Below are 23656 nucleotides of genomic sequence, written 5' to 3' on the forward strand. Positions count from 1 at the left end.
CTGGAAAACCGTTAGGGGGGATTTCGGGGCATTTCACGGATTTTCAGAATTACACGCTTCTCATCCATGGATTCCTTCTGGAATTTCCTAATATTACCGTTCCAGAGGCGAATGCACGTGATCTGGGTATTTGTAGATTCTTAGAATCGCTTCAAGTCTTAAGAAATGAATCTTGTTTAGTATTTAGAGCATTTCAAATATTGATCTGTATTAATTATGTTCCAATAGCAAAAAAAAACACCGGTTAAAAACAAATACATACATCAGGGCATGAGTGGAGTTAGTGAAAAAAAAACGGTGCAACGTGGATCTCGGATGATGGATCACTTGCCACAGATCGACGTGAAGATCCCCAGAGTGTGCTTCCACACCAATCTACCCGTTTCATTCTGGCGTGCCGCCTCAAGAATCTTTTTGTTGCCCGTAATTGAACCATCCCAGCTCAAAAGATACGCCCCGCTACCGTTTTTACCGTCTGACCCAATTGCCACATCTCCGCCGCCATCGCCGGAGGCTTGGGGCGTGTATTTTGGACTAGTCGAGGCATACAGGTGTCGCTGTCCGCTCTCCTCCAAAGGCACCATCCATGGTTTGGCAAATATCGACAAAGCATTAATCGCTACCTGAGCGATAGGGTGGAACTCCCGCATAAGACCGGTCTTCACGCCGCCGGGGTAGGCGTGGATGAAACTGGTAGCGGGATGTGTTTTTGCGAGCTCTTGCAAAAACAGGGTATTCATAGTGACGGCATGCCCAGCGCAGTTGCGGAGTGAATAGTGGGTCTTTAAATCCAGGTCATCCAAGTAAAGAGATACTTCATCACCGGGCGACAGGACAGATACGACTCGCGACAAATTGTCGCCCAGGCCCTTTGTGCCCGAGTCATTGGCAGTCGCGGCCTTGGTCAGCTGCGGTAGTAAATTCATTGCGAAGCGCATTCGAGAGTAGTAATGGAGACTGAGCTTCTTGTCCAGCCCCTCGTCGGTTTCTGGATGGGAATTTCCATATTAGTAAATGCTATATCGGGTAATCAAAGGATGTAATTCGAATACCATCTCGCCCCTTCGTCGTCATAGTGCCTGCAGTCATGAACAGCAAGTTCACTTTCTCTTCCTGTTCTTGAATGGACTTGCATGCTTCATCGACGCTGTGCAGGCGCGCCGCTTCGCATTTCACGAAGCTAATCTGGCCATCTGGATTGATCTGCCGGAGCTCCTCAATAATTTTCGAGGCTTGGGTCTCGTTGCGCCCGACGAGGTAGACACGTGAAGACTTAGTATCTCGTACGAATGCACGAGCTGTTGCTTCGCCGATTCCGCTGGTTCCGCCGACTGCCATTCATGTCAGTTTGGTCTATCAACTTGCTATCGGCATAGCGACTGAAATTGGAACGGTCATTGATTCATGATGGGAGTGTCGGGATTCGGGGGTATGTACCAAACACGGCCACGAGATTCGGACCATAGCTCTTCAAGCTGAAGTTATTCTTCTGTACAGTCTCAAGCGATACCATTTTTATTTTGGCTGGGCTTTTATTCGTTCGAAGACGAGGTCTTAGACTCTTAAGTAGGCTGCTCGACTTCGTTCGTCCGTAATGATTCGTCCGTCTCCGTCACGTGTTGTCACGCCACTTAATTTGATTGGACGAGATGGAAGTAAATAAGGTCAGCACATGTAGCCTGTTACTGCCTGTAGGACTTGACTTATTTCTAGGAAGAACTTGTACAATTACTAAGTAGGTACTTTTATTAAGTACCAAGTAAATACCCATCCTAAGTACATAGTAAGTATTTATCCGCATATACCCAGCACGAGTACTGTCTATGGTACCTATACTATACTATTCTTAATTGGAGGCCCGAGTATACTAAATCATTTCCAACCACCAGCGTACGAAGCTCACCCAAGGAAGCTCTTTCTAACCCACAGCTCATCATAATCATGGGCATGAATTAGGTAAAATTCCGAGGCGCGATGGATCTACTGCGACGCGTGTATGCGCGGCGCCCTATGCTTGCACCACGTTACAACCTGGTAGTCGCCTGGAAAGGATGAATTGGATTACAATGGACAGTATGATGAAATCGTACATATATATGTATCTGATATCCAGTGTTTATTTCAAAAATGTCTGCCAAGAAAGTTGTACAGTAGAAGCCAAGCCTTGATCCAAGATGTTCCGCCGATTGAATTGGTGCACGTCATATGTGGTCGTCACTATGACTGCGTGAAAAATATAACACGAAAAACACCTACCTATTCACGGTTAAAATATGAATATCGTACAGTGTATTTTATACTAGGTTAATAGTAAGACCTCAATAGTAAGCTTCAAGTTCTAGAAAAAATGACAGAAAAGGAACAAAGCACACGACCTTAACCATCTTTGGTAGACTCCACTTACCGTTCCTCGGGGCGGAGTTTTCAAACCCTCGTTAGGGTAGAAAAGTCGCCAATCACTCAACAGTCCAGGGCTCAAGTGGCAAGAAAATGGGTCCCTGAGCCGAGAAAAGCGCGCATCAAGCATTTTCATTCGTCAATTACCGCAAAATGGTTACAATGGCCCCTCTCAGATCTCGCCGAAGCCCAGTGTTGGCAAGATTAGGGATTCTCTCCGATGCTAGTAAAAGACAAGGGACAGAAATTTGCGATTTCTATTATCAATTAGCTTCTGTCGGTTTTTTTTTTATCATTTCCCCGCACAGAAGTTCGTTTCACAAGATTCGAAAGCTAAAAAAAACACCATCCTCAATGGGGAGCTGTTGAAGACGAATGCCTGTTACTACTGATCTTGCTACTCCTTGACGGCCGAGCTTGATATTTCGCCCAAATTGTCCCCAAGAAAACTTTTCCTGGGTCTTTTTTTGATCTGAAAACGCAGATCTTTCCACTTGAGGACTTCAACGTCAATTGCGCTGGTCACTGGTGCATGTCATTTCTTCTATAAGAAAAGAAGCTGTGGAATGAGTGTTTAATAGAGACAGCTGACAGCATCAACTTCACGAATCGCGCCAAAAAATTCGAAGCATCTAAATTCCCTCGCCTCACATCTACGAACCGTGGCCAACCGCACGGAGACCAACATGTCGGTAACCGAAAATCACGATTCTCATGTTGTAGACCCAGTGCTACTGACGGACAATCAACACCATCACGCGCATCATCACCACACGGTCTTCGCGGAACATGGACACAAGGACGAGGTAGTTTACTCGAACGACGCCTCCATGGAGAAAGGCATCGTGCCCGAACCGACTCCATTGGATCACAACATCAAAAGCCGGAGCTCGAGCGAGGATGAGGAGGCTGGAGACGCGCACCCTGCGGCGCGACCATGGCATCGGCGCATCACAAAACACTGGCGCCCAATGGCGCATGCCGTTGTCTGGCTGCTGTTTACCGGGTGAGTGGATGCTTATACCATTGAACAGTAGCTCTCTCAGATACTCATGCTCGTGATTATAGCTGGTGGATCGCCAGCTTGGTTCTACACCGGCACGATAAGAACTGGATCATTCCGTTCCTGCTATACCTCGCCATCACGCTGCGCATCATCTTCTTCTACGTGCCAGTCTCCATTATTACCAAACCCATTTACTTCATCTGGGGTTATACCGCGCGACCGGTCGTCAGTATCATCCCCGAGAAGCTGAGATTGCCAGCCGGTGCTCTTGTGACCATCGCCACCATCTTAATCGGTTCATTTGCATCACCCACAACAGCGACAAACAACCGCGCAGATCGAGCTGTCAGTCTGTTTGGTCTAGCAGTCTTTCTGACCCTTCTGTATGCCACCTCGCGCAACCGCAAGAAGATCGTTTGGCACACCGTAATCGTCGGCATGCTCGTTCAATTCCTTGTTGCACTTTTCGTCCTTCGCAGTGGGGCAGGTTACGATATTTTCAACTTTGTTGCTACGCTCGCTCGTGATCTGCTGGGCTTTGCTGCCGATGGTGTCGAATTCCTGACTGCGGACGATTTCTATAATATGACTTCTCCCATCGAGCCCAGCACTTGGTTCCTCGTCAGTACCATCCCGGCAATCATCTTCTTCGTCTCTGTCGTCCAGCTTTTCTACTATATCGGTGTGCTGCAATGGTTCGTCGTCAAGTTCGCCAAGTTCTTCTTTTGGAGTATGCGTGTCTCTGGTGCTGAAGCCGTTGTTGCGGCTGCATCTCCATTCATCGGCCAGGGCGAGTCTGCGATGTTAATCCGCCCTTTCGTCCCACATCTCACAATGGCCGAAATTCACCAGGTCATGACTTCCGGCTTTGCAACCATTGCCGGCAGTGTCCTCATCGCGTATATTGCTATGGGCGTGAGCTCTCAGGCCCTTGTCTCCTCCTGTGTCATGAGCATTCCCGCCTCGCTGGCGTGCTCGAAGCTGCGCTGGCCCGAAGAAGAAGAGAGCTTAACAACCGGCCAGGTCGTTGTTCCGGATGTGGAGGAGCACAAGGCTTCGAATGCACTGCACGCTTTCTCCACCGGTGCTTGGCTAGGTCTTAAGATTGCTGCTATGATGGGTGCCACTCTTCTCTGTATTATCTCGCTTATCGGTCTCGCTAATGGCCTCCTCACTTGGTGGGGTCGCTACTTGAATATCGATGACCCGCCCCTGACCCTTCAGCTGGTCCTGGGCTATATCTGCTACCCGGTTGCTTTCTTGCTGGGTGTCTCGCGTGACAGTGATGACTTGTTGAAAGTCGGCCAGTTGATTGGCCTGAAGATCATCTCCGTATGTTTTCCCCCCTCTTCCCAAATTCTGTTTCCATACTGTGACACATAAATTCTAACCGACTTTTGTAGAATGAGTTTGTCGCCTACCAGGATCTCCAAAGTGACGCTTATAGCTCTCTCTCCGAGCGCTCACGTCTCATCGTTACCTACGCTCTTTGTGGATTCGCTAATATCGGCTCGCTGGGTAATCAGATCGGTGTGCTATCGCAGATCTCCCCTGGGCGTAGTGGCGATATTTCACGCGTGGCTTTTAGTGCGATGGTCACCGGTGCTCTGAGTACTTTCACCAGTGCAGCCATTGCCGGCATGCTCATTACCAATGAGCAGGCGTATACCAGTTAAATCTTGATGGTTTTATATGACGGGTTTAATGCTATAATACCTAGTATTTCATGTTGAGTACGGCCTGAAAGCGCCTATTGCTCTACTGCCTGTCTAATCAGTTTACTTTACTATGCAACGTTTCTGTGCTTTGAAACTCTTTGACTTCCAAGGTTTGAAACCGTACATACATGTGAGCTCCGTAGTACACCCCTAGGTAGTAGGTAGTATGTAGTAGGAGGTCAACAGCTCTGGAGATTCGAAGGACAATTTAAATACCAAAAAAGACACCCAGCATAAATTTCTCTCAAGTGCTGACTCAAGCGCTTGGTTCTTTCAATGTTCATTGATTCTATACATACTACATAGTATGTACCAGTCGTATATAACATCAATGTTGCACATGTGAGCTGACACCTGGGGATTCTCCGGTAAATACACATACAATGTTTAATTGATTGCATGTGTGCAAACATTCAAATGTTTGTCGTTATGTATATATTTGATTCTATAAATATCCTGGAAGTAGTATTCTTCTTCCTCAAGTGCTCCTTTCAACCTTTCAAACTCTCCTCCAGATGTCCAGATATCATCCATCAACATTCTTCAAATGTTCCATCAATCTATCTATTTACCATCAATTACTATATATTCACCAAACATCTCTTATCAAAAAATGAATATCTTCAATACCTCTATCTAGGGCAGTGCCCCCTGGCCAGCCTACTTTGATGATGAACCCACCGACCCAAACATTTGAAGTCAACAACTACATACTAGGGTCTATATACATATGTAGGAGAGAGTACATATGTATGTCCTCCCCTACATACGACCTATATTGACTAGTATAGGATATGCCTGCTGCACATTGCTTTTAGGAATACATTGATGTATGTGAAATACTAAGTGCTCCTATTCAAATGTTACTCTGGTTGGTAGTATCTAGTATATTAACACAAGGTTCTGTATTAGTGATTTGGGCAAATGTTGCAATGATACCGGTTGACTACGACAGCATACATATGTATGATCATTTGTGAGAAGGGCGATGAAGCTGCTCGTATTGGCAACTAGACGCTAGTCAAAAGAGCCTGGGATGACATGGCCCCTGAAGAAATGATTCTATCTATGTCTGGTAGAAAGGTTGATCGGGCTATGTTCAAAATCAAACCTCGTGGGCACCTGGGGAAAGGGCTTCTTCAAAGCAAGCAAAGCAGTCGAAGTCCAACAACACTACCAGATTTGTGCCGTTCACAAAAATATCTTCTACACACTTGCGAAAGACATCAAGAAGCTTAAGACCGACGCCGATCAATTGGCGTAAATGGAGACAAGACATTGAGAGCTTGATGACCACTTATGATGTTGATTGCATACAAATCCTTACATAAGGGTCGTACAACTAGGCCTGCTGGCCCCAGCTTCGATGACATGCACGACGTCAACATCATGACGGCATATCTTACCGCCATCTGGAAGGACGTCAATGCAATTCCAGACACTGCCTTCGATGCGTTATAAGGCGCTAAAAGGGTGGCATCAAACAAATGCCACTGGATGCATGCTTCTTAGGGCGACAATCTCGCTTGAAGCCAACACAATGATAGCTGAAACCAACGATCTCAGGGAAGCATACTTCATTCAATGTTCTTGAGCAAGCTTACCAACGCACATCATACACAAATACCGTTCTTCTCTGGGACAAGGCTGTCCATCTTTATTATAAGGAAGACACCTGTGCAGCAGGAAGCCTCGGACAATACTCAACATGAAAACAGTGATGAAGGTAATTCTGGTCAAGATACCCGTGAAGATGTTGCCTCTCATGTTGCCTCTCATGTTGCCTCTCATGATGCCCTCTCTGATGATGCCCTCTCTGGTGTTGCCCCCGAAGATGATGAGTCCACATGTAGGGTGTAAGACTGGCTAATATAGATAATACATACCTAGCTATTATCCTACTATGACTATACTTAGTCTCAAGCTTACCAACTAAGTGTTATCTACTATGTTAGACAGATATTTAATGAAAACGTAGTTCCTATTGATAGTCGAAGCAGGTCGCAGGGGAAGACACATGCTCGCCCGTATAGACCCTACTAGTAGCACTTGAGTCGTTAACTTTGGGTCGGTAACATTGGAAGTCAATGCATGTGCCTAACCCCGTACGGCCTCCACCTGGGGATCTAAGGCCATCCATTCAAACGATTTGGAAGACCGTTGAACCCCTGAATGGTGGATTCAAATTCTTTTGCTTCATTTAGATTTGCTCAAACAAGTTTCCTTCCTTTACCAATACGACCAAGCCACTAGCAAGAGTGGACTTCGCAATTTTCTAAGTTACACGGGAAAATAAGCAAGAGACCAATCAGATGAGGATTATGTAGCAAAAAGCTTGCGACAAGCCCAGTGGGCTATAGGTCTGTTCTTGAATGTGTGGAATAAAAATAGAAAAGGCATAAAAATCAAAGCCAGAACAATAAGATCAAAGAACTCCGTTTCCCAATGAACCAGGCCAGTATGCATTCGAACCAAATCTCCGGAATCCATACCCCCAAGAAAGGTGAAGGATATTCGGTGGGCCGACCGACGCCAACGCGCAATTCGACATTATGCAGGATGGAAATCTATTCGTCGTCGAGGTCTCGGTGTCGCGCCAGGACGTGGCGCTTGAACTCTTCTTGGTCGGAGTCCCAGAGCTCAGCAGCTTGGCCGTTTAGTGGGCTCGCGCTGTTGAGATTGTTAGCACCGCCAGGAGGGGGTTTAGGGGTTTTATTTTGTTACTGGAGTTAGCTTACTTGTTGGGCTCGCCTAGGAGACTCTGCAGACTCAAAAGCACAGTTTGCACATTGTATACAGCACTCCACTTATCCTTGAGGATATCCAAACAGATCCGGCCGGAGAAGTCGACATTGGGGTGGTAGATGGGGGTCTTGAAGAGCACGGTCGGCGGCGAGTACGGGTAGTTGTTGGGGAAAGCAAAGGAGAGCTTCAAGGTCAAGCTTTCGTAGGGTGTCTCGTCCGGGCCGGTGATGGTGGCAGTCCAGGAGAGGAGGTTGCCATCGGCATCGGGGAAGGCGGAGATACCGGGTGAGGGCGACATCATGAGCTGCATCAACTCGGCCTGCAGGCTATAGTCACGACGGGAACAGGGTCAGCCACGATACATGATTGGCTCGAAGGGGTTGCTCAAGTGGGCAAGGCCTGCAGGGAAAACAAACCGTTTGGTCACGCTCTGGGTGTCACTTCGCTGGGCGGAGGAATTCAACTTGGAAGCTTCCAGGGCTTCGGGGGCCGAGTTCTGAGTGTCTTCCATTGTGTAGTCCATTTTGGAATGAAATTCAAGGAATCGGGTTTGAACAAAGAGTTGGTTAAGAAAAGTCCGCAGATTCCCGGGCCGTGTGGAATGCGAGTAACAGTAGCACGAGGGTTGCTATCTGGAATGAGGCCGAAAACAGAAAGCCCCACCAACAGAGGTTTAATGTACGGAGAAAGTGAAGAAAGGTGGACGAAAAGGGAGGGGAAAGAGGTTGAAGATTAGGATGGTGACAAAGGAAGTTTGGACTAGTGACTTTAACCCGTGGACATTCAATTTTTTGTTTACGCTTGAATTGTTTTTGGCCATGGCAACCAACTTGTCCCCGCTTAGTGGCTTGCACCATGCACAAAGAAATTGGACCGGACCGTGTCTTTTAATTTATAGTAGTATATAGAGATCTAGTCAGAATTGAAATACATATACATATAAGTCATGAAGTCTGTATATATTCAAAGACAAAATAAAGACAAGAAAATACAAGTAGCAACCGATCGGAGACAGCTAGTGCGATCGAGAGGGGAACAATTGCGGGTCACGCAGATGCAATAAGATCAATCAAGACATAATAGTATGGATATTACTTCTTGAGCTCTTCTATTTCCTTGTTCTAGATCTAACTACACTTTTACCATCAAAAATCATACCTGTTCAACAAAATGCTCTTAATCATACATGATCCTTAACCAAGGTGCACAGCTCCAGGCAGAATCAACAAACTTCCCAAAGAGGTTTAAGTGGCCGCCCCGCGCTCGCGTCCCACTTTGCGCGTTTCACGGCCCTTGCTTGCCACTCCCATCCTCGCTTGAGCACAATGAGATAGTAGTCCCTTTGGTCTGAATAACAACGCGCACTCGGTTCTACATTCAAGGCAGGATGCAGCACTCACAGTTGGCTCCGTTGCCCAACGACGTGCCTTTCCGAATTGTTTCCAAGACAATCGGACAAGGTGCCTATGCCTGGTGAGTCAACCTGATCATGAGAATTATGGCTACTACTCAGACCCAAAAATCTAACCTGCTCTCCTCTTATATAGCATCAAAAAGGCCTGCCCCTTGGACTCGGACAACCCGGTCTTTGCAGTCAAATACATTCACAAGGAATATGCTGCAAAACACGGCAAGATTAGCGCGCGCCAGCTGGCATTGGAGGTGTCTGTGCACAAGCATGTGACGGGGCACCCTAGTATCATCAGTTTCTACCAGACTGGAGAGGATCCCATCTGGCGATGGATCGCTATGGAGTTGGCCGAAGGGGGTGACCTCTTCGACAAGATCGAGGCCGATGAAGGTGTGGGGGAGGATGTTGCACATGTCTACTTCTCGCAACTTGTGAGCGCCGTTAGCTTCATGCACTCAAAGGGTGTCGGCCACCGTGACATTAAGCCTGAGAATATGCTGCTCACCTCTGATGGTAACCTCAAAATTGCGGATTTTGGCTTGGCCGCACTGTTCGAGTACAAAGGATCTCGCAAGCTGTCTACAACCTTTTGCGGTAGCCCGCCATATATCGCCCCAGAAGTAATCAGTTGCAGCACACGAGGTCAGACCAAGGGATCAGGATATCACCCGGATATAGTGGACATCTGGTCTTGCGGTATTGTTCTCTTTGTCCTGCTTGCCGGCAATACTCCGTGGGATAGCCCAACCGACGATAGTTACGAATTTCACGAATACCTGGCTACAAATGCACGCACAACGGATGAACTATGGCAAAAACTGCCTCCTGCCACTCTATCTTTGCTCAGAGGCATGCTGACCGTGGATCCCAAAAACCGATTTTCACTGGAGGATGTACGAAGGCATCCGTGGTATACACGGTCCAACAAATTCCTGTCGGCCGATGGGAAGCTGAGGGATCCAATCAACTTGGCAACCTCAATGTTTGAGTCTCTACACATTGACTTTAGTCAGGACCCTCTTTCTCAAAAACGCAAGGGTGCTAGCCGAAGTCTTGATACCATGGACATGAACATGGATGTCGACGGGGCTGGTGATGCTGGATTTTCTTCTACGCAACCCGAAATGCCAGGTGGCGGTATGGTGATGGATTGGGACGCTCCTAATTTGGCGTCTGACGTTTTCTCCTCTACACAGCCCACCGGGAAACGATTTAATACCCAAGAGGCCGCCATGACCAATCATCTTGAGGATGAGCCGTCGATGTCTCAGTTCTCCCAGCAACCATCTGTGCCACTAAGCCGCACACAGAATGCCATGAAATTCCAAGACATTATCCCGTCCCGCTCAATGAACCGCTTTTATTCATCTTGGGAGCTCAAGCTTTTGGTGCCCTTGATTTGTGAGGCTCTTCATCGACTGGGAGTTCCGGTTCCAGCTGTCCCTGCTGTGAAGGCCGGAGATACCTGTGCGATGATACGTGTGATCACAAAAGATGGCCGATTATGTCAAATCCAGGGCAAGGTTCTCATAGAATGTGTCTCCGAAAACATCTTCGAAGTTGAGTTTGTCAAAGTCAAAGGTGATCCTCTAGAATGGCGCCGATTCTTCAAGAAAGTGACCATTCTATGCAAAGATGCGGTATTCAAACCCGATGAATGAACCCACCTATGTCATCTCAACTTTTGCTACCTGCTGTTTTTTTTTATCGCTTACGATCACTCACGACTTTAGTGGGGAGGGGCATCTAGGGTTTTGGTTGGCGTTTTCTGTGGGATATCCAACCCCTCCTTACAACCCTGGGTTTTCTATTTGTATACGTACCTACTGAGTACGTACCTACAAACGTCTTATGCTTCATGTATTGTTTAATGTATTTAGATATCCATTTCTTATTTTCTGCGTTCCTTGAATAGCGAGGAAACGGCGAACTAATTGGCTGCGCTCGGGGAATACTTCCGGAGAACCGCTTTCTACAAGTCTTGTCCTAAATGATCCTTCACAAACCTCCAGATATCAAAGTCAATATCCAACCACTTTTATAGCTTTATTTTACATTCCAAGGAGACCATTTGTCATAAGATCGGCCCCTCCTACCGACTTCTACCTCCTCACTCTAATTTTATTTTTGTTCATCCCATTGTCTTGCCCTATCCATTAGCACCACGTGACAGCTTCTGCAGATCGCGGGAAGAGCGATTGGAACTTTTTCAGAAACATAACAGGCCAGCACCGCTCAATACTCCTTCTTTCCTCTTATTTAACCCCGAGATGCTGCAATCTCCTCGGTCTCCCTCATGGACAAGCTGCCGGTAGAGATTCTAACCAAAGTCATCGACCGTAAGCGCCGCCGAACTCCCCCCGAAATATTCCCCGCACCCACTATGCAGAAAAAAGAAAAGAAAATAAAAAAGGGCGCCCGCTGATGAAGTCCTCAATGATCAGTTCTCACACCATCGGAGAAGGTACAGGTTCAATCTGTTTCTAAGAAATTTTTCGACCTTGCTCGTGATAATAACTTGTGGAAACTGCACTGTTATGAACAGTCATCGGCTGCCCTGCAGTCTTCCCGTCCGGCGGGCCGAATCTCGGAGAGCCTCCTCGCACATCCAACGGCCACTTTGAGTAGTTTGGGACAGAGCTCGCTGCGCGACTTGATTCAACCGCCTCCTCCTGCTTTGGAAGAGGGTGCCCAAAGTGACTCTAGAGGGCTGTCGGTAGGGGACAGGGCAAGGGCGGCATCCGATTGGGAGTCGTCGATTGAAGGAGAACATGTGGACTGGTACTCAGAGTATATTGCCCGTCATGGGCCCATGTCTTTATCTTGGGTACAGCAGCCAATGATGCAAAATGGAGAAGGCCGAAAGCGCACACCATATGAAGTCAAGGGCATGGGCTTGCTTAAGGACTGGAGTTCTGCGAGGCAGAATAAGATTGTTGCGCCATTGGATGACGGAAGTGTCTGCATCTGGGATCTTAATCATGCTCATTGCGGCGGTTCACAATCTAGCAAAGGAAAGATCATTGGAATGAGTGAGCCAGGTCTCCTCATGAAGAATCTTTCTCGGCGGAGGGACCCCTCCCCTTCCAAATCTTCGCTTGAGTTTATCAACTTGGGCGAAGGAGTGAGCGTAGACTCCTTCCGGCACCGAGCATACCTGGCTGTTGGGAACGTTCTCAATGAGATCGATCTGGAAACCTTGAAATTGATCTCTCAACAGCGCTATCCCTGGTCGATCTTTGCACTTTCTCAGGAGACCGACTATTCTGTCCCACTAACACTAGCCACCACACTCAGCCTTCAAATACACGACGCCAGGCTACCTGCCACCGAAGAAGAGGAAGCGATCAGTCTGAGGTGCGAAGAGAATTCTGCTCCCTTAGTGCCCGAGCTGGACATATTCCCTTACTCGGACTCACCGCGGCTGGAACTCCAGCCCAATGGATTGCCTCCCCATCGCATTCGAAGCCCAGGCCCTTCAGACAATACTAACTATGCGCCCCTTTTCCAACCTGGCCCGCTGTCTATCCTCCATCCGCCCGCTCCGCATGTAAATAGCATTATTCTCGCCGGTCGATTTCCCAGCATCCTTTGCTATGATCGTCGCTTCTTCCCCCGTCTGCAAAGCACCGTTCACTCTGGAGGCAGCCTTTGTGGGCTTGCATCTGCACCTGAACCTCGATTCCCTGTTTTCAAAGATTCGGACTACCCTGCATCTCATAGCGTTGTGGCATGTGGCGAGTACAAAGGAAAAGGTTCACTCGAATTATACAACCTCAGCTCTTCCTCCGAAGAGCCCCAAAGTCGCCCATCGGACAGATCATCCGCCCTCGCACCACAATATACAAACCGACAAAGTGCGGCCAGCTCCAAGCTTCTGTCGGTAGCATCTCATGGAAACCGTATCGTCTATTCAGATTCCGAAGGAAATATCAAATGGGTTGAGCGAAATGGCCGTGCCGAAGTCCGCCGATGGAACATCAACTCTTCGCAGCCGCAAATCCCATTTTTCCGAAGCAGTCGAGCTCACAGTCCCGGACAACCCGGGACTGAAGATCTTCAGCCCCGGGGGCTATGGCCAAGCTCGCAGCCTGACAACAACAGTAGCGAGGTCGCCCGGAAGATTCTTCCCACGGGAGGAAATCTCACTGGGGACGAGCTGCTTGTGTGGACTGGCGAACGTATCGGACGTATCAAGTTTTCCATACCGGCTGATCCGGACTTGGAGGATGACGAAGACGAGTGGTTCATGCATGCTGAGGTTGATGAAGAAACACGGGACGCCATGCGACACAAGTTAAGGGATGATTGGGAGAAAGAGCAGAGATACGAAAACACGATGCGGCGCGCATTAGAGAGACAAGCGGACGAAGTACGATGGATGGGGACGGACAGCCTGGGCTGATGAATTCTATTTTCACTCATTGTTTTTGTAGCGTTCATTGCTCTTCATGTCAGAATGGCTCCATTATATTGCCCACCTGAGCTGTATTATTGCAATGTCTCCAATGCTTGCTAGCATATAGATTCGAAACTATTTGATGGTTTTAGCGAGCTACACATAATGCACTCGCTTTTCAAAAGACAGCACCCTTGAATTATAGGATTAAAAGTGAAAATCGTCAGCCCAGAGCTACAATACCTACTGGGTAGGTGCAGTGTAAGTTGAGTAAAATGAGGTTAAAGTCTGCCCTAAATTTCTAACTAATGTACATAATATAGTAGTACAAGTAAAGAGCGCCACGCATATGCACGGCGCGCAGTTAAAGTTCCAGGTATACTAGTAAGTGTCTCTAGGTCTTAGTAGCCTGGACGTATCCAAGCTTGAAGTGTACTAGTAGTAAGGGGGAGAGGAACGCCAGCCGCGGCTACACCGGAATCAGTGCAGTCTCTCACCGCCGGTGGTCCCCCCGCACCCGAAAGGCCGAAGGCTCCGAAGCCGAATTCGATCACGAGCATTTCTAATGCAGTTGTAAGCAAGCTGCGTCTATTACGGAGGCAAACTTTCTCGAACAATCCCGCTTATTTTCCATTACCAACATTTGAACCTTGGATTTTTTTTGCGCGCACTTCATCTTGACTCAAAACTTCTCTCGAGTCATTCTCATTCCTCATATTTCATTCCAAACATCTAATTGCGAAGTGAGGGGCAAAACAATTGCGCCGATAAGCCCATACCCACCATCCAAGATGCCCTCCATGACAGATATTGCACACCAATTCGACTCCATTGAGGATACAATTGTCGCTTTCAGTGAGTGTATCTTCCCAGAACCCATAATTTCCTCCGCTTCTACTCCCTCTCACTACACAATGCTTTCAAAAATGATCCGGTAGACTAATAGTGACTCACTCACCCAGAGAATGGCGAATTCATCATTGTCCTTGACGACCTTGACCGCGAAAATGAAGGAGATCTCATAATTGCAGCAGATTCCATCACAGCCGCCCAAATGGCCTTCTTGGTGCGCCATACAAGGTGAGCACATGTCCACCCCGCCAACGCCGCACACGCGCGCTCGCTCGGCTCGGCTTAATCCGGCAGTCTCTCAAGATCGCTCGTATTTTCCCCGCGAATTTGTCTCTGCCGAGCGTACCCATCATGCTATTGCCCCATTGATCATTGGAGCTAATCGAACTCAGCGGTTTAATATGCGCTCCCATCACCCCGGATCTAGCCACCCGCCTCGCTCTCCCCCAGATGGTAACGGAAAACGCCGACCCCAAGGGAACGGCTTACACCGTCACAATTGACTCAAGCGATGACTCCGTGACAACCGGTATCTCCGCTCAAGACCGCGCACTCACCTGCCGCACTCTTGCCTCTCCAGATGCCACCATCGACTCCTTCCGCCGGCCCGGCCATATCATTCCTCTCCAGGCGCGCGCTGGAGGCGTGCGCGAGCGCAAGGGACACACCGAGGCCGCGGTGGAGTTCTGTCGTCTCGCTGGAAAGGCCCCGGCTGGTGTTATTGCGGAGCTTGTTGAGAATGGGGATGTTGTTGAGGGTGTGCCTGAGATTTCTGGGGATAATGGTATGATGCGCAGAGATGCCTGTCTTGCCTTTGGTAAGAAGTGGGGGATTAAGGTTTGTACGATTGAAGGTATGATTGCTTACTTGGATAAGACTGAGGGTGTGAAGAATGGGAAGCAATGATCTTCCTTGTCTTTTGAACTTCGTCTTTGATATAGTATGTCCGAAGCTTGTGTATACTTGGATTGGTCCCTCTTGTTTGTACCTACATTTCGGCAGTTCTTCTGGACACCTTTTTAGATAAATCATAAAAGCTCTAGACTTGGTTTTTCTTACGATGCCAGCAGTGTAGCGGGGTTACTAGAAGTAGTAAAATCAATAATACGTAAAATTAGTAGGTCAGGATAGAAAAACTGAAGACCATTTGATAGTTTATCTGGGTATCTTTTAATGTTGGTCATACTAATAATACAGATTGATGCGTAAAAGTCGCAAGTTGAAAACGCCAATGCAATGCAAATAGAACGACTTGTCGGGCCGTGGAGACGAACTTTTTTCTTACCCACTACCGCTTCATGTGGGAGTAGTCTCGCAGGATACTCGTCATGTGGGTGTTGGTAGTCTTTCCGCTGCGGCGGGGCTTCTTGGCCTTCTTGGCCTCCATCTTCGGTCGAGCCTTGCTCACCTTATTCTTGTTCGTAGGCGTAATGCCGGCCTTTTCCAGCTCTTCCTTGACAGCCTGCGCATCCGGAATCTTGATCTTGTCCCAAATCTGCTTGAACTCGTCATCGAAGCGCTCAATGAGCGATGGATCGTTCGCCCAGATCATTTTAGCATGGTCGTCCTTCTTGTTTCGAGTCACAAGCAGTTTGCCTTCCTTCTCCAACTGGTTGATAGCTTCCTCGACGTTCGGCCAACCCTCTCGAAGCTCCCGCACATTCATTCCAGCAGCGGTGGTCTGCGCTTGAAGCTGCTGCAGAAGTTGCTCCGAGTTGCGAATATTGTGTGGAGGGCGGAAGCTGTATGTGCCTTCGCCGTTGGCGCCGTTGGGATCGAATTCCACCTTCTCATGCGACTTTAGAATTCTTCCCAGAGCGAGGACGTAGGCTTGTTCGTTGGCTCGATGTTGAAGGGAGAGATAGGAGATTATATCGGACAGCCTGAGTGCCACGCCTTTGGCTTTCATGTGTTCGATCGCAAAGAGGACCTGGGTCATGATATCCTTTCCCGTGCCTGTGTTTGCCGGTTGCGAGTAAACTATATCATCGTGTCTCTTCTTCTTCAGGTCACCAGACGAGGACGGAGTCGGGGCGGAAGATGGCACTTGGGAGCTACTGGCGGAGGCGGGTTGGGCAGGCTGATTATTCACCACACGCCTCTGCTGAGGCATGCGGTTCGCCGACTCCATCACCTGGGTGTTGAAGCTTTTGAGCTGATTCTGTAGGTACGACATGATTGCGGCGAGGATTCAAAATGCTCGAGTTATGCACGTAGGACGACAAGGATTGGTAAAGGTGAGGTTGGGGAGTTGGAGTATTTCGAGTTGGATCGAGCTCCGATTTAAACGATTGAAATCATAGGAAGAGATGATGCTGCAAAGTAGGATGTATGGTTGGGTTCCGAGGAACAAAATCGGGTGAAAGGGAAACAAGGTTAAAGAATCGCTTTGGCTGGATTCGAAAGAAACCAAAGAAAGGGTTGAAAGCCAAATGCCTAAACAGATGAAAGAACTTTGAGTGATGTACTGGAGGCTCCAGCGGATTTGGGGGTCGGTCATGTGACGCAAAACGGGGCCCACGGCCGCCTTTGAACGAAAGCAATGCTGGCGCGGCTGTAATTCACCCTTCACCTCTCTCTCCACTAGCATCGTGCTTTTCCCTCTCCACGGATTTACTGTCGCCGGCCGCTCAATTGCGACATTCATCCCCTTTGGCCTATGCTCGCCATGATATAGGTCTCCCTTGGTAGCGCCTGTGTGTTCAACTAGAGCTGTGCGCAGCAGCGCGTTTTGGAACCCTCGAGGTTGCTATTGCTTTGCGAGAGACCTGACACTTTCCCTGGCATTGCAGCCCTTAGCTGCTTGCACCTTCACCCATCATGGCAGACATTACTTTTGACATTCCTTATTTATCCACCCAATTTTCTTTGTCCGAAACCACTCTTTCATCACTTACTGAGGCCCCGACGGTTGACCTCGTCAACCAGCTTCTTCAATCCATCACCGCCAAGGCACACGGATACGATGAACTGAAGTCGGACAAACTCCGCTTAGAGGTCGAGCTCGAGAATGCTGTGCGCAGCAACGAGTCGAAGATCAAGGTGCTGAAAGGCACGGTGGAAAAGGGCCATACCGAAGTTGAAGAACTGAGGAAAAAGCTTCATGAATCTGGTGATTACTCAATAACTAACTCCCATATATCTGACTTTACTCTGATACCTGACAGAATCCACGCGTGGTACATTGGAGGCCGAAATTTCGACTCTCAAATCCTCCTCCACATCCAACGAAGGCGAAGTCAGCTCCCTGAAATCGCGCATCACATCCCTAGAAGAATCGAACCGAGACACCCTTCGCTTGCTAGAGTCCAAGACCGCTGCCCACGATAAACTCGCAGAGGAACTGTCCGCCCAGCACAAGAAAACAATTGAATTACGACGTGAACTCTCGACCATTGAGCAAAACCTCCAGAATGCCAGTTCTGCATCCGCCAGTGCACGATTCCGCGAACAGAGCATTCAACAAGAGTTGGACCTGACCAAGAAGAACAATGAATGGTTTGAGACCGAATTGAAAACCAAGAATGCTGAACACATCAAGTTCCGCAAAGAAAAGAATGCTCGCATTTCTGAACTTCAACGCGAAAATGAGGAGGCAAACTCTACAATTGACGCCTTGAGACGCAGCGAAAACTCCCTCAAGAGCCGTCTGGATGAGACTGAGCAACGGTACGAGGAGTCTCTGTCTAACATCCAGCAGTTGAAGGAGGAAGCCATACAAGCTGCGGAGTCTTTCCGTAACGAGCTAGACAGTGCCAATCGTCTCGCTGAGCTCCAAGGCTCTGCTGCACAGAACGCCAAGCAACGGGCCCATGAGTGTCAGTTGTCATTGGAGAAAGCTACTGCTGATGCAGCAGAGGAAATTTCCCGCCTGCGGGTGGAGGCCGAAGCTGAACACAATGATAAGACGGCTGCCGAGCGCCGTGTGGCTGAGCTTGAAATTGCAATCTCCACCCTCGAGTCTGAAGGAGCACGAAACCGCTCTATGAGCCCTGCTCGATCTATCAACGGCATGGGTCCTACTACACCCGTCAGAGCAGGAACGCCTGGAAGTACATTTACCCCGAGAACTGGCCGAACTAAGAACGGTCTTTCGGTTACTCAGATGTATACAGAGTATGACAAGATGAGATCTCTCCTTGCCACGGAGCAACGGAACAGTCAGGAGTTGCGATCAGCTCTTGATGAAATGGTGCAAGAACTTGAGTCGAGCAAGCCAGAGATCGACGAACTTCGTGCAGACCACAGCCGCCTCGAGAACGCTATGATTGAGATGTCTAACCTCTTGGAATCATCGGGCAAAGAACGTGATGAGGCCACCAAGGAAGCTAGAAAGTGGCAGGGTCAAGTTGAAGGCCTCGTCCGCGAAGGCGATATCCTGCGCCAGCAGCTTCGAGACTTGAGTGCCCAAGTCAAGAGTCTTGTTCTTGAAGTGGCGCTGACCAAGAAGGGCGAAGACTACGACCGTGACGAGCTCGAAAAGATTGCTCGTGGAGAAATTGAAGAGTCTTCGGCTGAGCTCAACTCAACCGGTCGCTTCATCAGCCAACATTTAACCACCTTCAAAGATCTGAGTGACATGCAAGAGCAGAATGTGACTCTGCGCCGTATGCTCCGAGAGCTTGGTGACAAGATGGAGGGTGAGGAAGCCCAGGCCAGGAGTGCAACAAGACAACAGGAAGTCGAGGAGCTTAAGGAACTGCGAACTCGCAACCAGACTTACCGAGACGAAGTGGCCAACCTTCTCGCCCAATCCAAGAGCTATGTCAAGGAGCGTGACACATTCCGCAGTATGTTGATGCACCGAAAGCAGACGATTGGTGATACATCCGTGTTCTCGCAGTCTATGCCGCTCGGTGCTGTACCCCCGGGTGTGACCGAAACCCAGCCTAGCGACTCAACAGATTACGCCGACCTGCTTCGCAAGGTGCAAGCCCACTTCGATACTTTCCGCGAAGAAACCACGACCGATCATAAAGCCCTCCGGCAGCAGGTCAATGAACTATCGCGAAAGAACAGTGAGCTTCTGAGCGAAATCAGTCGATCTAGCAGTCAACTTGCTGCGTCTTCTCAGCGTACTGAGCTGCTTCAGAGCAACTTCAATATGCTAAAGAGCGAAAACACTGACCTCCACAAGAGGTACGCTACTCTGTTGGAAAATGCAAATCGTCAAGACCTCCGCACGCAGCAAGCTGCCGAGGACTTGGTTGAAGCCAAAGGACTATTGGAAAGCCTCCAAAGGGAAAACGCCAATCTCAAGGCTGAGAAGGATCTTTGGAAAAATATTGAAAAGCGATTGGTTGAGGACGCAGAGAATATGCGAAATGAGCGCAGTCGACTTGACTCTATGAATGCCAGCCTCCAGACAATGATGAACGAGCGTGAGCATGCAGACAGTGAGACCCGCCGCAGGCTCCAGACCAGTGTGGAAAGCTTGGAATCCGAACTACAAACGACCAAGCGAAAGTTGAATGATGAGATGGAAGAGTCGAAGAAGGCTGCCATGCGTCGTGAATATGAGCATGAGCAAAGCCAGAAACGTATTGATGACCTTGTGACCAGTCTTGGCTCAATCAGAGAGGAGCAAGTTGCGATCAAGACTACCCGTGATCATTTGCAGTCCCGTGTCGACGAGCTCACTGTTGAGCTCAAGAGCGCGGAGGAACGCATTCAGGTCATCCAGTCACGCCCGAGCATCTCTGCCGCATCCGCTGATGCTCCTGATGCTGCCCAGGAAGTAGGGGAAGATGCCATTGGTCTGACCCGGGAGCAAGAACTCGCCATCGAGGTCTCGGAGCTGAAGCGCGACCTCGACCTTGCCAAGGCTGAGCTGGCCCACGCCAAAGAACAAGCTGAGGAGTATATGAACATCAGCCAATCAACCGAGGAACGTATGGAAGCAGAGGCCGAGACCAATGCTATGTACCGCGAGGAAACCGATCGTCTTATTGAAGAGAAGGATAAGAAGATTCAAGATTTGGAGACTCGAATCGAAGAGATTTCTTCTGAGCTTTCTACCACCAACACAGAAATATCGAAGCTACGTGACGAGCAAGGTGATGCTACACGCCATCTCGAGGAACAAAAAGCTATCTTGGAATCGGAAATCACTCGTCTCAAGGACGACAATGAACGACAGCTCGCTACCGCGCAGTTCCACCAGGAGGATCTTAAAGCACAGGCTGAAATCGCTCAACACGCCCAGCAAAATTATGAGACCGAACTGGTCAAGCACGCCGAAGCCGCAAAGAACGTCCAGATCATTCGCGCCGAGGCCAATCAGTTGAAACTCGATTTGGTTGAATCCCGGACTCAGTCTGAAACTTACAAGAAAGACCTGAGCCAAAAGGAGGACAGTTGGTCTGAGCAAAAAGCTCGCTACGAGAACGAGCTGACCGAGTTGCATAAACGCCGCGAAGAAGTGCTTCACCAAAACTCTGTTTTGCATACTCAGCTAGAGAACATCACCACTCAGATCGGCGCTCTCCAGCGAGACCGTGCCAATGTACCTGAGGATGATGAGAATGATGATGGCCAGTCAGCTCCAAACCTGGAAGGCCTTCAGGAGGTCATCAAATTCTTGCGTCGGGAGAAGGAGATCGTTGAGGTTCAGTTCCATCTGTCAACTCAAGAGGGGAAGAGACTTCGTCAACAACTCGACTACACCCAGTCTCAACTTGATGAGACTCGACTCAAGCTGGACCAACAGCGACGCGCTGCAGCCGACTCTGAGCACAATGCTCTCAACCACAACAAGCTTATGGAGACACTTACTGAGCTCAATCTTTTCCGCGAAAGCAGTGTTACTCTTCGCAACCAAGTGAAGCAGACCGAAGCAGCTCTCACGGAGAAAACTACTCAACTGGATGAGCTTCGTCAAAAGATCCAGCCTTTGGAATTGAGAATCAATGAACTGGAGGGAAATCTGGAAGCGAAGGATGGTGAGATGCAGTTGTTGCAGAAGGACCGTGATCACTACCAGCAGCGCATTCAAAACATTCTCCAGAAGTACGACCGAGTTGATCCGGCCGAAATGGAGGCCCTCAAAGAGAAACTTACTTCCCTTGAGAAAGAACGGGACGAGGCGGTATTGGCGCGAGATGATTTGCAAGCCCAGAAAGCAACATTCGACGAGCAGCTCCAGAGTATCGAGACAGAAACTGCGAACCGTCTACAAGAGCAACGCAGCAGACTTGGTGAACAATTCAAGGCTCGGTCAAAGGAGCTCACTGGACGTATCAGTACCAAGCAAGCGGAACTGAACGCCGTTCTGCAAGAGAAGGAAGTTATCAAGGATGAACTGAGCAAGACACAGACCGAATTAGAAAGTGTGAAGATTAGCCTCGCCAACGCCTCTACTGCGACCGCTCCTGTACCAGCTTCCACCAACGAAGCTGCGCCAGACGCTGCTACAACAGTCAACCCAACACCTGCCTCCCAATTCCCCACACCAACTACAGCCGTTGCTGTGCCTGGGGATGAGCAAAAGGTCAAGGAGCTGGAGGCAAAGATTCAACGTTTGGAAGCTGCTTTGGCTGAGAAAGATCGTCTTCTTGCAGCCAAGGATGCTGAACTTGAGGCCAAAATCAAGGAACGCACCGAAAAATCCAAAGAGGCTTACACTGCCCAGCTCGCAGAACTCCGTGCTGCCCACGCGCAAGAACTCCAAAAATCGTCTTCGAATGGAGAGCAACCAACTTCTGCTACGCCTGGAAATGCTACAGAGGTGCCTTCGACACCTTCCAAGGTCGCTGCTGCCGCTGGCCTTCCAGAGCTCACGGACGCCCAAGCCCGAGAGCTTGTTGCAAAGAATCAAACCATCCGTCTTATTGTTAGGAACAACATCATGGCCGGTGTTGCCAAGGAGAAGGAGAAGGAAGCCTTGAAGATGCAGACTCAAGACCAGGCAACGCCTGCTGTCAATGAAGAGGCGCTGGCGGCGGTGGAAAGTAGATTCAACGAGGAAAGAGACGCTTTGAAGAAGAGCCATGAATCGGAGCTTGGAGAGAAGGTGAAATCAGCCGTTGAGCTGAATGACAAGAAATATGCCGCCCGCTTGAGTATGAACGAAACTCGATTCAAGTCGGCCCAGGCCAAGATTGATGTCGTTCAAAAAGCGGCGCAAGAGACACCTCAAAAACCCGTCATCGAAGTTTGGGAGGTAGCCAAAACAGCCAAGCCTGCGCCAGTTGCGAAGCCGTTAGCAGTCTCGTCTCCCGCTCTGCCTTCTTCCCCTGCACCGTCTGTTGTGGCTCAGGTGACAGCGCCTACTCCATCCCCAGCTGCAACCCCTGTGACAACCCCCGCGCAAGCTGCGGTGACCAATAACCAAACGGTTACTACTGAACAACCAGTCACCCAACAACAGCCACAAGAGGGTGAAACCCAGAATACCCAAGTTTCCAATCCTTTTGGTCAATCGCAATCGAATGACCAATCTAAGCAACCTGCTTCTCTACCTACCAAGCCCCCGGCTAATGCTCCACCGGGGATGCTTAGGGCTTTGCAGCAGTCGGGCTTACCAGTTGTGCGAGGCGGTGGTGGGCGCGGTGGGCGCGGCGGTGGCCAGCAACCAGCTTTCGGTCATGGCCAGCAGCAAGGTGACCAGCAGCAACAAGGCCAGGTTCAAGGCCAGGGTCAGCGTGGTACTGGCCTCCCACGAGGCCGAGGTGGCCGAGGCGGACAAGGCCGTGGCGGTGGACAGAACGCTCCTCAACAAGCTCAAAATCAAAATCAAAATCACGGGCAGGGAGCTCCTGCGACTCGGGGGTCACTAAACATCCAAGCTCGTCAATTTATTCCCCAGGGAAATAAGCGGAACCGAGAAGATGGGGCCGATGCCTCTAATGAGGGTGCTAGTGGTGGTAAACGCATGCGAGGCGGTGGTGGCCAGCCTCGTGGTGGCTCATCTTAGTTGCTATATCACTTGCTGTTTATTTGTATCTAGTCCATGATGGCGTTTTCAGGATTTTCAATTTTATGTATTCATCCTTCTATGAACAATCTCTCCCCCTGTACTTCCGAACCGAACGTAAAGCTACTATAGAATGGGTATCAACTAACAAACATCTGCACTATGTATCAAACATGATCGAGGCAATACAAAGCGAAGGGCAAACCATTGTCCT

At 49.1% G+C, this 23656-nt stretch overlaps 9 protein-coding genes across 9 annotated transcripts; 6 read left to right on the forward strand and 3 right to left on the reverse strand.

Annotated features, from left to right (window-relative positions):
• Nucleotides 1–323: 323 nt before the first annotated feature.
• On the reverse strand, nt 324–1513 carry N7466_004522 (uncharacterized protein; the record flags this gene model as incomplete). The annotated part of the gene is made up of 3 exons (XM_057163919.1): nt 324–988; nt 1053–1331; nt 1438–1513. The coding sequence occupies 3 exons, from the start codon at nt 1511–1513 to the stop codon at nt 324–326; spliced, it is 1020 nt and encodes a 339-aa protein (XP_057022600.1).
• Nucleotides 1514–3083: 1570 nt separating this feature from the next.
• Nucleotides 3084–5079, forward strand: N7466_004523 (NupC/NupG family nucleoside CNT transporter; the record flags this gene model as incomplete). Its single annotated transcript, XM_057163920.1, has 3 exons — nt 3084–3403; nt 3466–4735; nt 4807–5079. The coding sequence occupies 3 exons, from the start codon at nt 3084–3086 to the stop codon at nt 5077–5079; spliced, it is 1863 nt and encodes a 620-aa protein (XP_057022601.1).
• Nucleotides 5080–6705: 1626 nt separating this feature from the next.
• N7466_004524 (uncharacterized protein) lies at nt 6706–7057 on the forward strand (the record flags this gene model as incomplete). Its single annotated transcript, XM_057163921.1, has 2 exons — nt 6706–6977; nt 7039–7057. 2 exons carry the CDS (start codon nt 6706–6708, stop codon nt 7055–7057), a joined length of 291 nt encoding a protein of 96 aa, XP_057022602.1.
• Nucleotides 7058–7688: 631 nt separating this feature from the next.
• On the reverse strand, nt 7689–8389 carry N7466_004525 (putative ubiquitin conjugating enzyme (UbcK); the record flags this gene model as incomplete). The annotated part of the gene is made up of 3 exons (XM_057163922.1): nt 7689–7791; nt 7860–8192; nt 8283–8389. The coding sequence occupies 3 exons, from the start codon at nt 8387–8389 to the stop codon at nt 7689–7691; spliced, it is 543 nt and encodes a 180-aa protein (XP_057022603.1).
• Nucleotides 8390–9253: 864 nt separating this feature from the next.
• On the forward strand, nt 9254–10938 carry N7466_004526 (uncharacterized protein; the record flags this gene model as incomplete). Its single annotated transcript, XM_057163923.1, has 2 exons — nt 9254–9339; nt 9414–10938. 2 exons carry the CDS (start codon nt 9254–9256, stop codon nt 10936–10938), a joined length of 1611 nt encoding a protein of 536 aa, XP_057022604.1.
• Nucleotides 10939–11573: 635 nt separating this feature from the next.
• Nucleotides 11574–13682, forward strand: N7466_004527 (uncharacterized protein; the record flags this gene model as incomplete). Its single annotated transcript, XM_057163924.1, has 2 exons — nt 11574–11616; nt 11722–13682. The coding sequence occupies 2 exons, from the start codon at nt 11574–11576 to the stop codon at nt 13680–13682; spliced, it is 2004 nt and encodes a 667-aa protein (XP_057022605.1).
• Nucleotides 13683–14467: 785 nt separating this feature from the next.
• N7466_004528 (3,4-dihydroxy-2-butanone-4-phosphate synthase RIB3) lies at nt 14468–15434 on the forward strand (the record flags this gene model as incomplete). The annotated part of the gene is made up of 3 exons (XM_057163925.1): nt 14468–14531; nt 14639–14756; nt 14921–15434. The coding sequence occupies 3 exons, from the start codon at nt 14468–14470 to the stop codon at nt 15432–15434; spliced, it is 696 nt and encodes a 231-aa protein (XP_057022606.1).
• Nucleotides 15435–15816: 382 nt separating this feature from the next.
• Nucleotides 15817–16704, reverse strand: N7466_004529 (transcription factor TFIIE subunit TFA2; the record flags this gene model as incomplete). Its single annotated transcript, XM_057163926.1, has 1 exon — nt 15817–16704. One exon carries the CDS (start codon nt 16702–16704, stop codon nt 15817–15819), a length of 888 nt encoding a protein of 295 aa, XP_057022607.1.
• Nucleotides 16705–17348: 644 nt separating this feature from the next.
• On the forward strand, nt 17349–23442 carry N7466_004530 (putative filament-forming protein (Tpr/p270); the record flags this gene model as incomplete). Its single annotated transcript, XM_057163927.1, has 2 exons — nt 17349–17640; nt 17696–23442. The coding sequence occupies 2 exons, from the start codon at nt 17349–17351 to the stop codon at nt 23440–23442; spliced, it is 6039 nt and encodes a 2012-aa protein (XP_057022608.1).
• Between the last annotated feature and the right edge of the window lie 214 nt (nt 23443–23656).

Source organism: Penicillium verhagenii, assembly GCF_028828195.1.
Source record: "Penicillium verhagenii strain IBT 33310 chromosome Unknown utg000005l_segment0_segment0, whole genome shotgun sequence".
In the NCBI taxonomy this organism is placed as follows: Eukaryota; Fungi; Ascomycota; class Eurotiomycetes; order Eurotiales; family Aspergillaceae; genus Penicillium; species Penicillium verhagenii.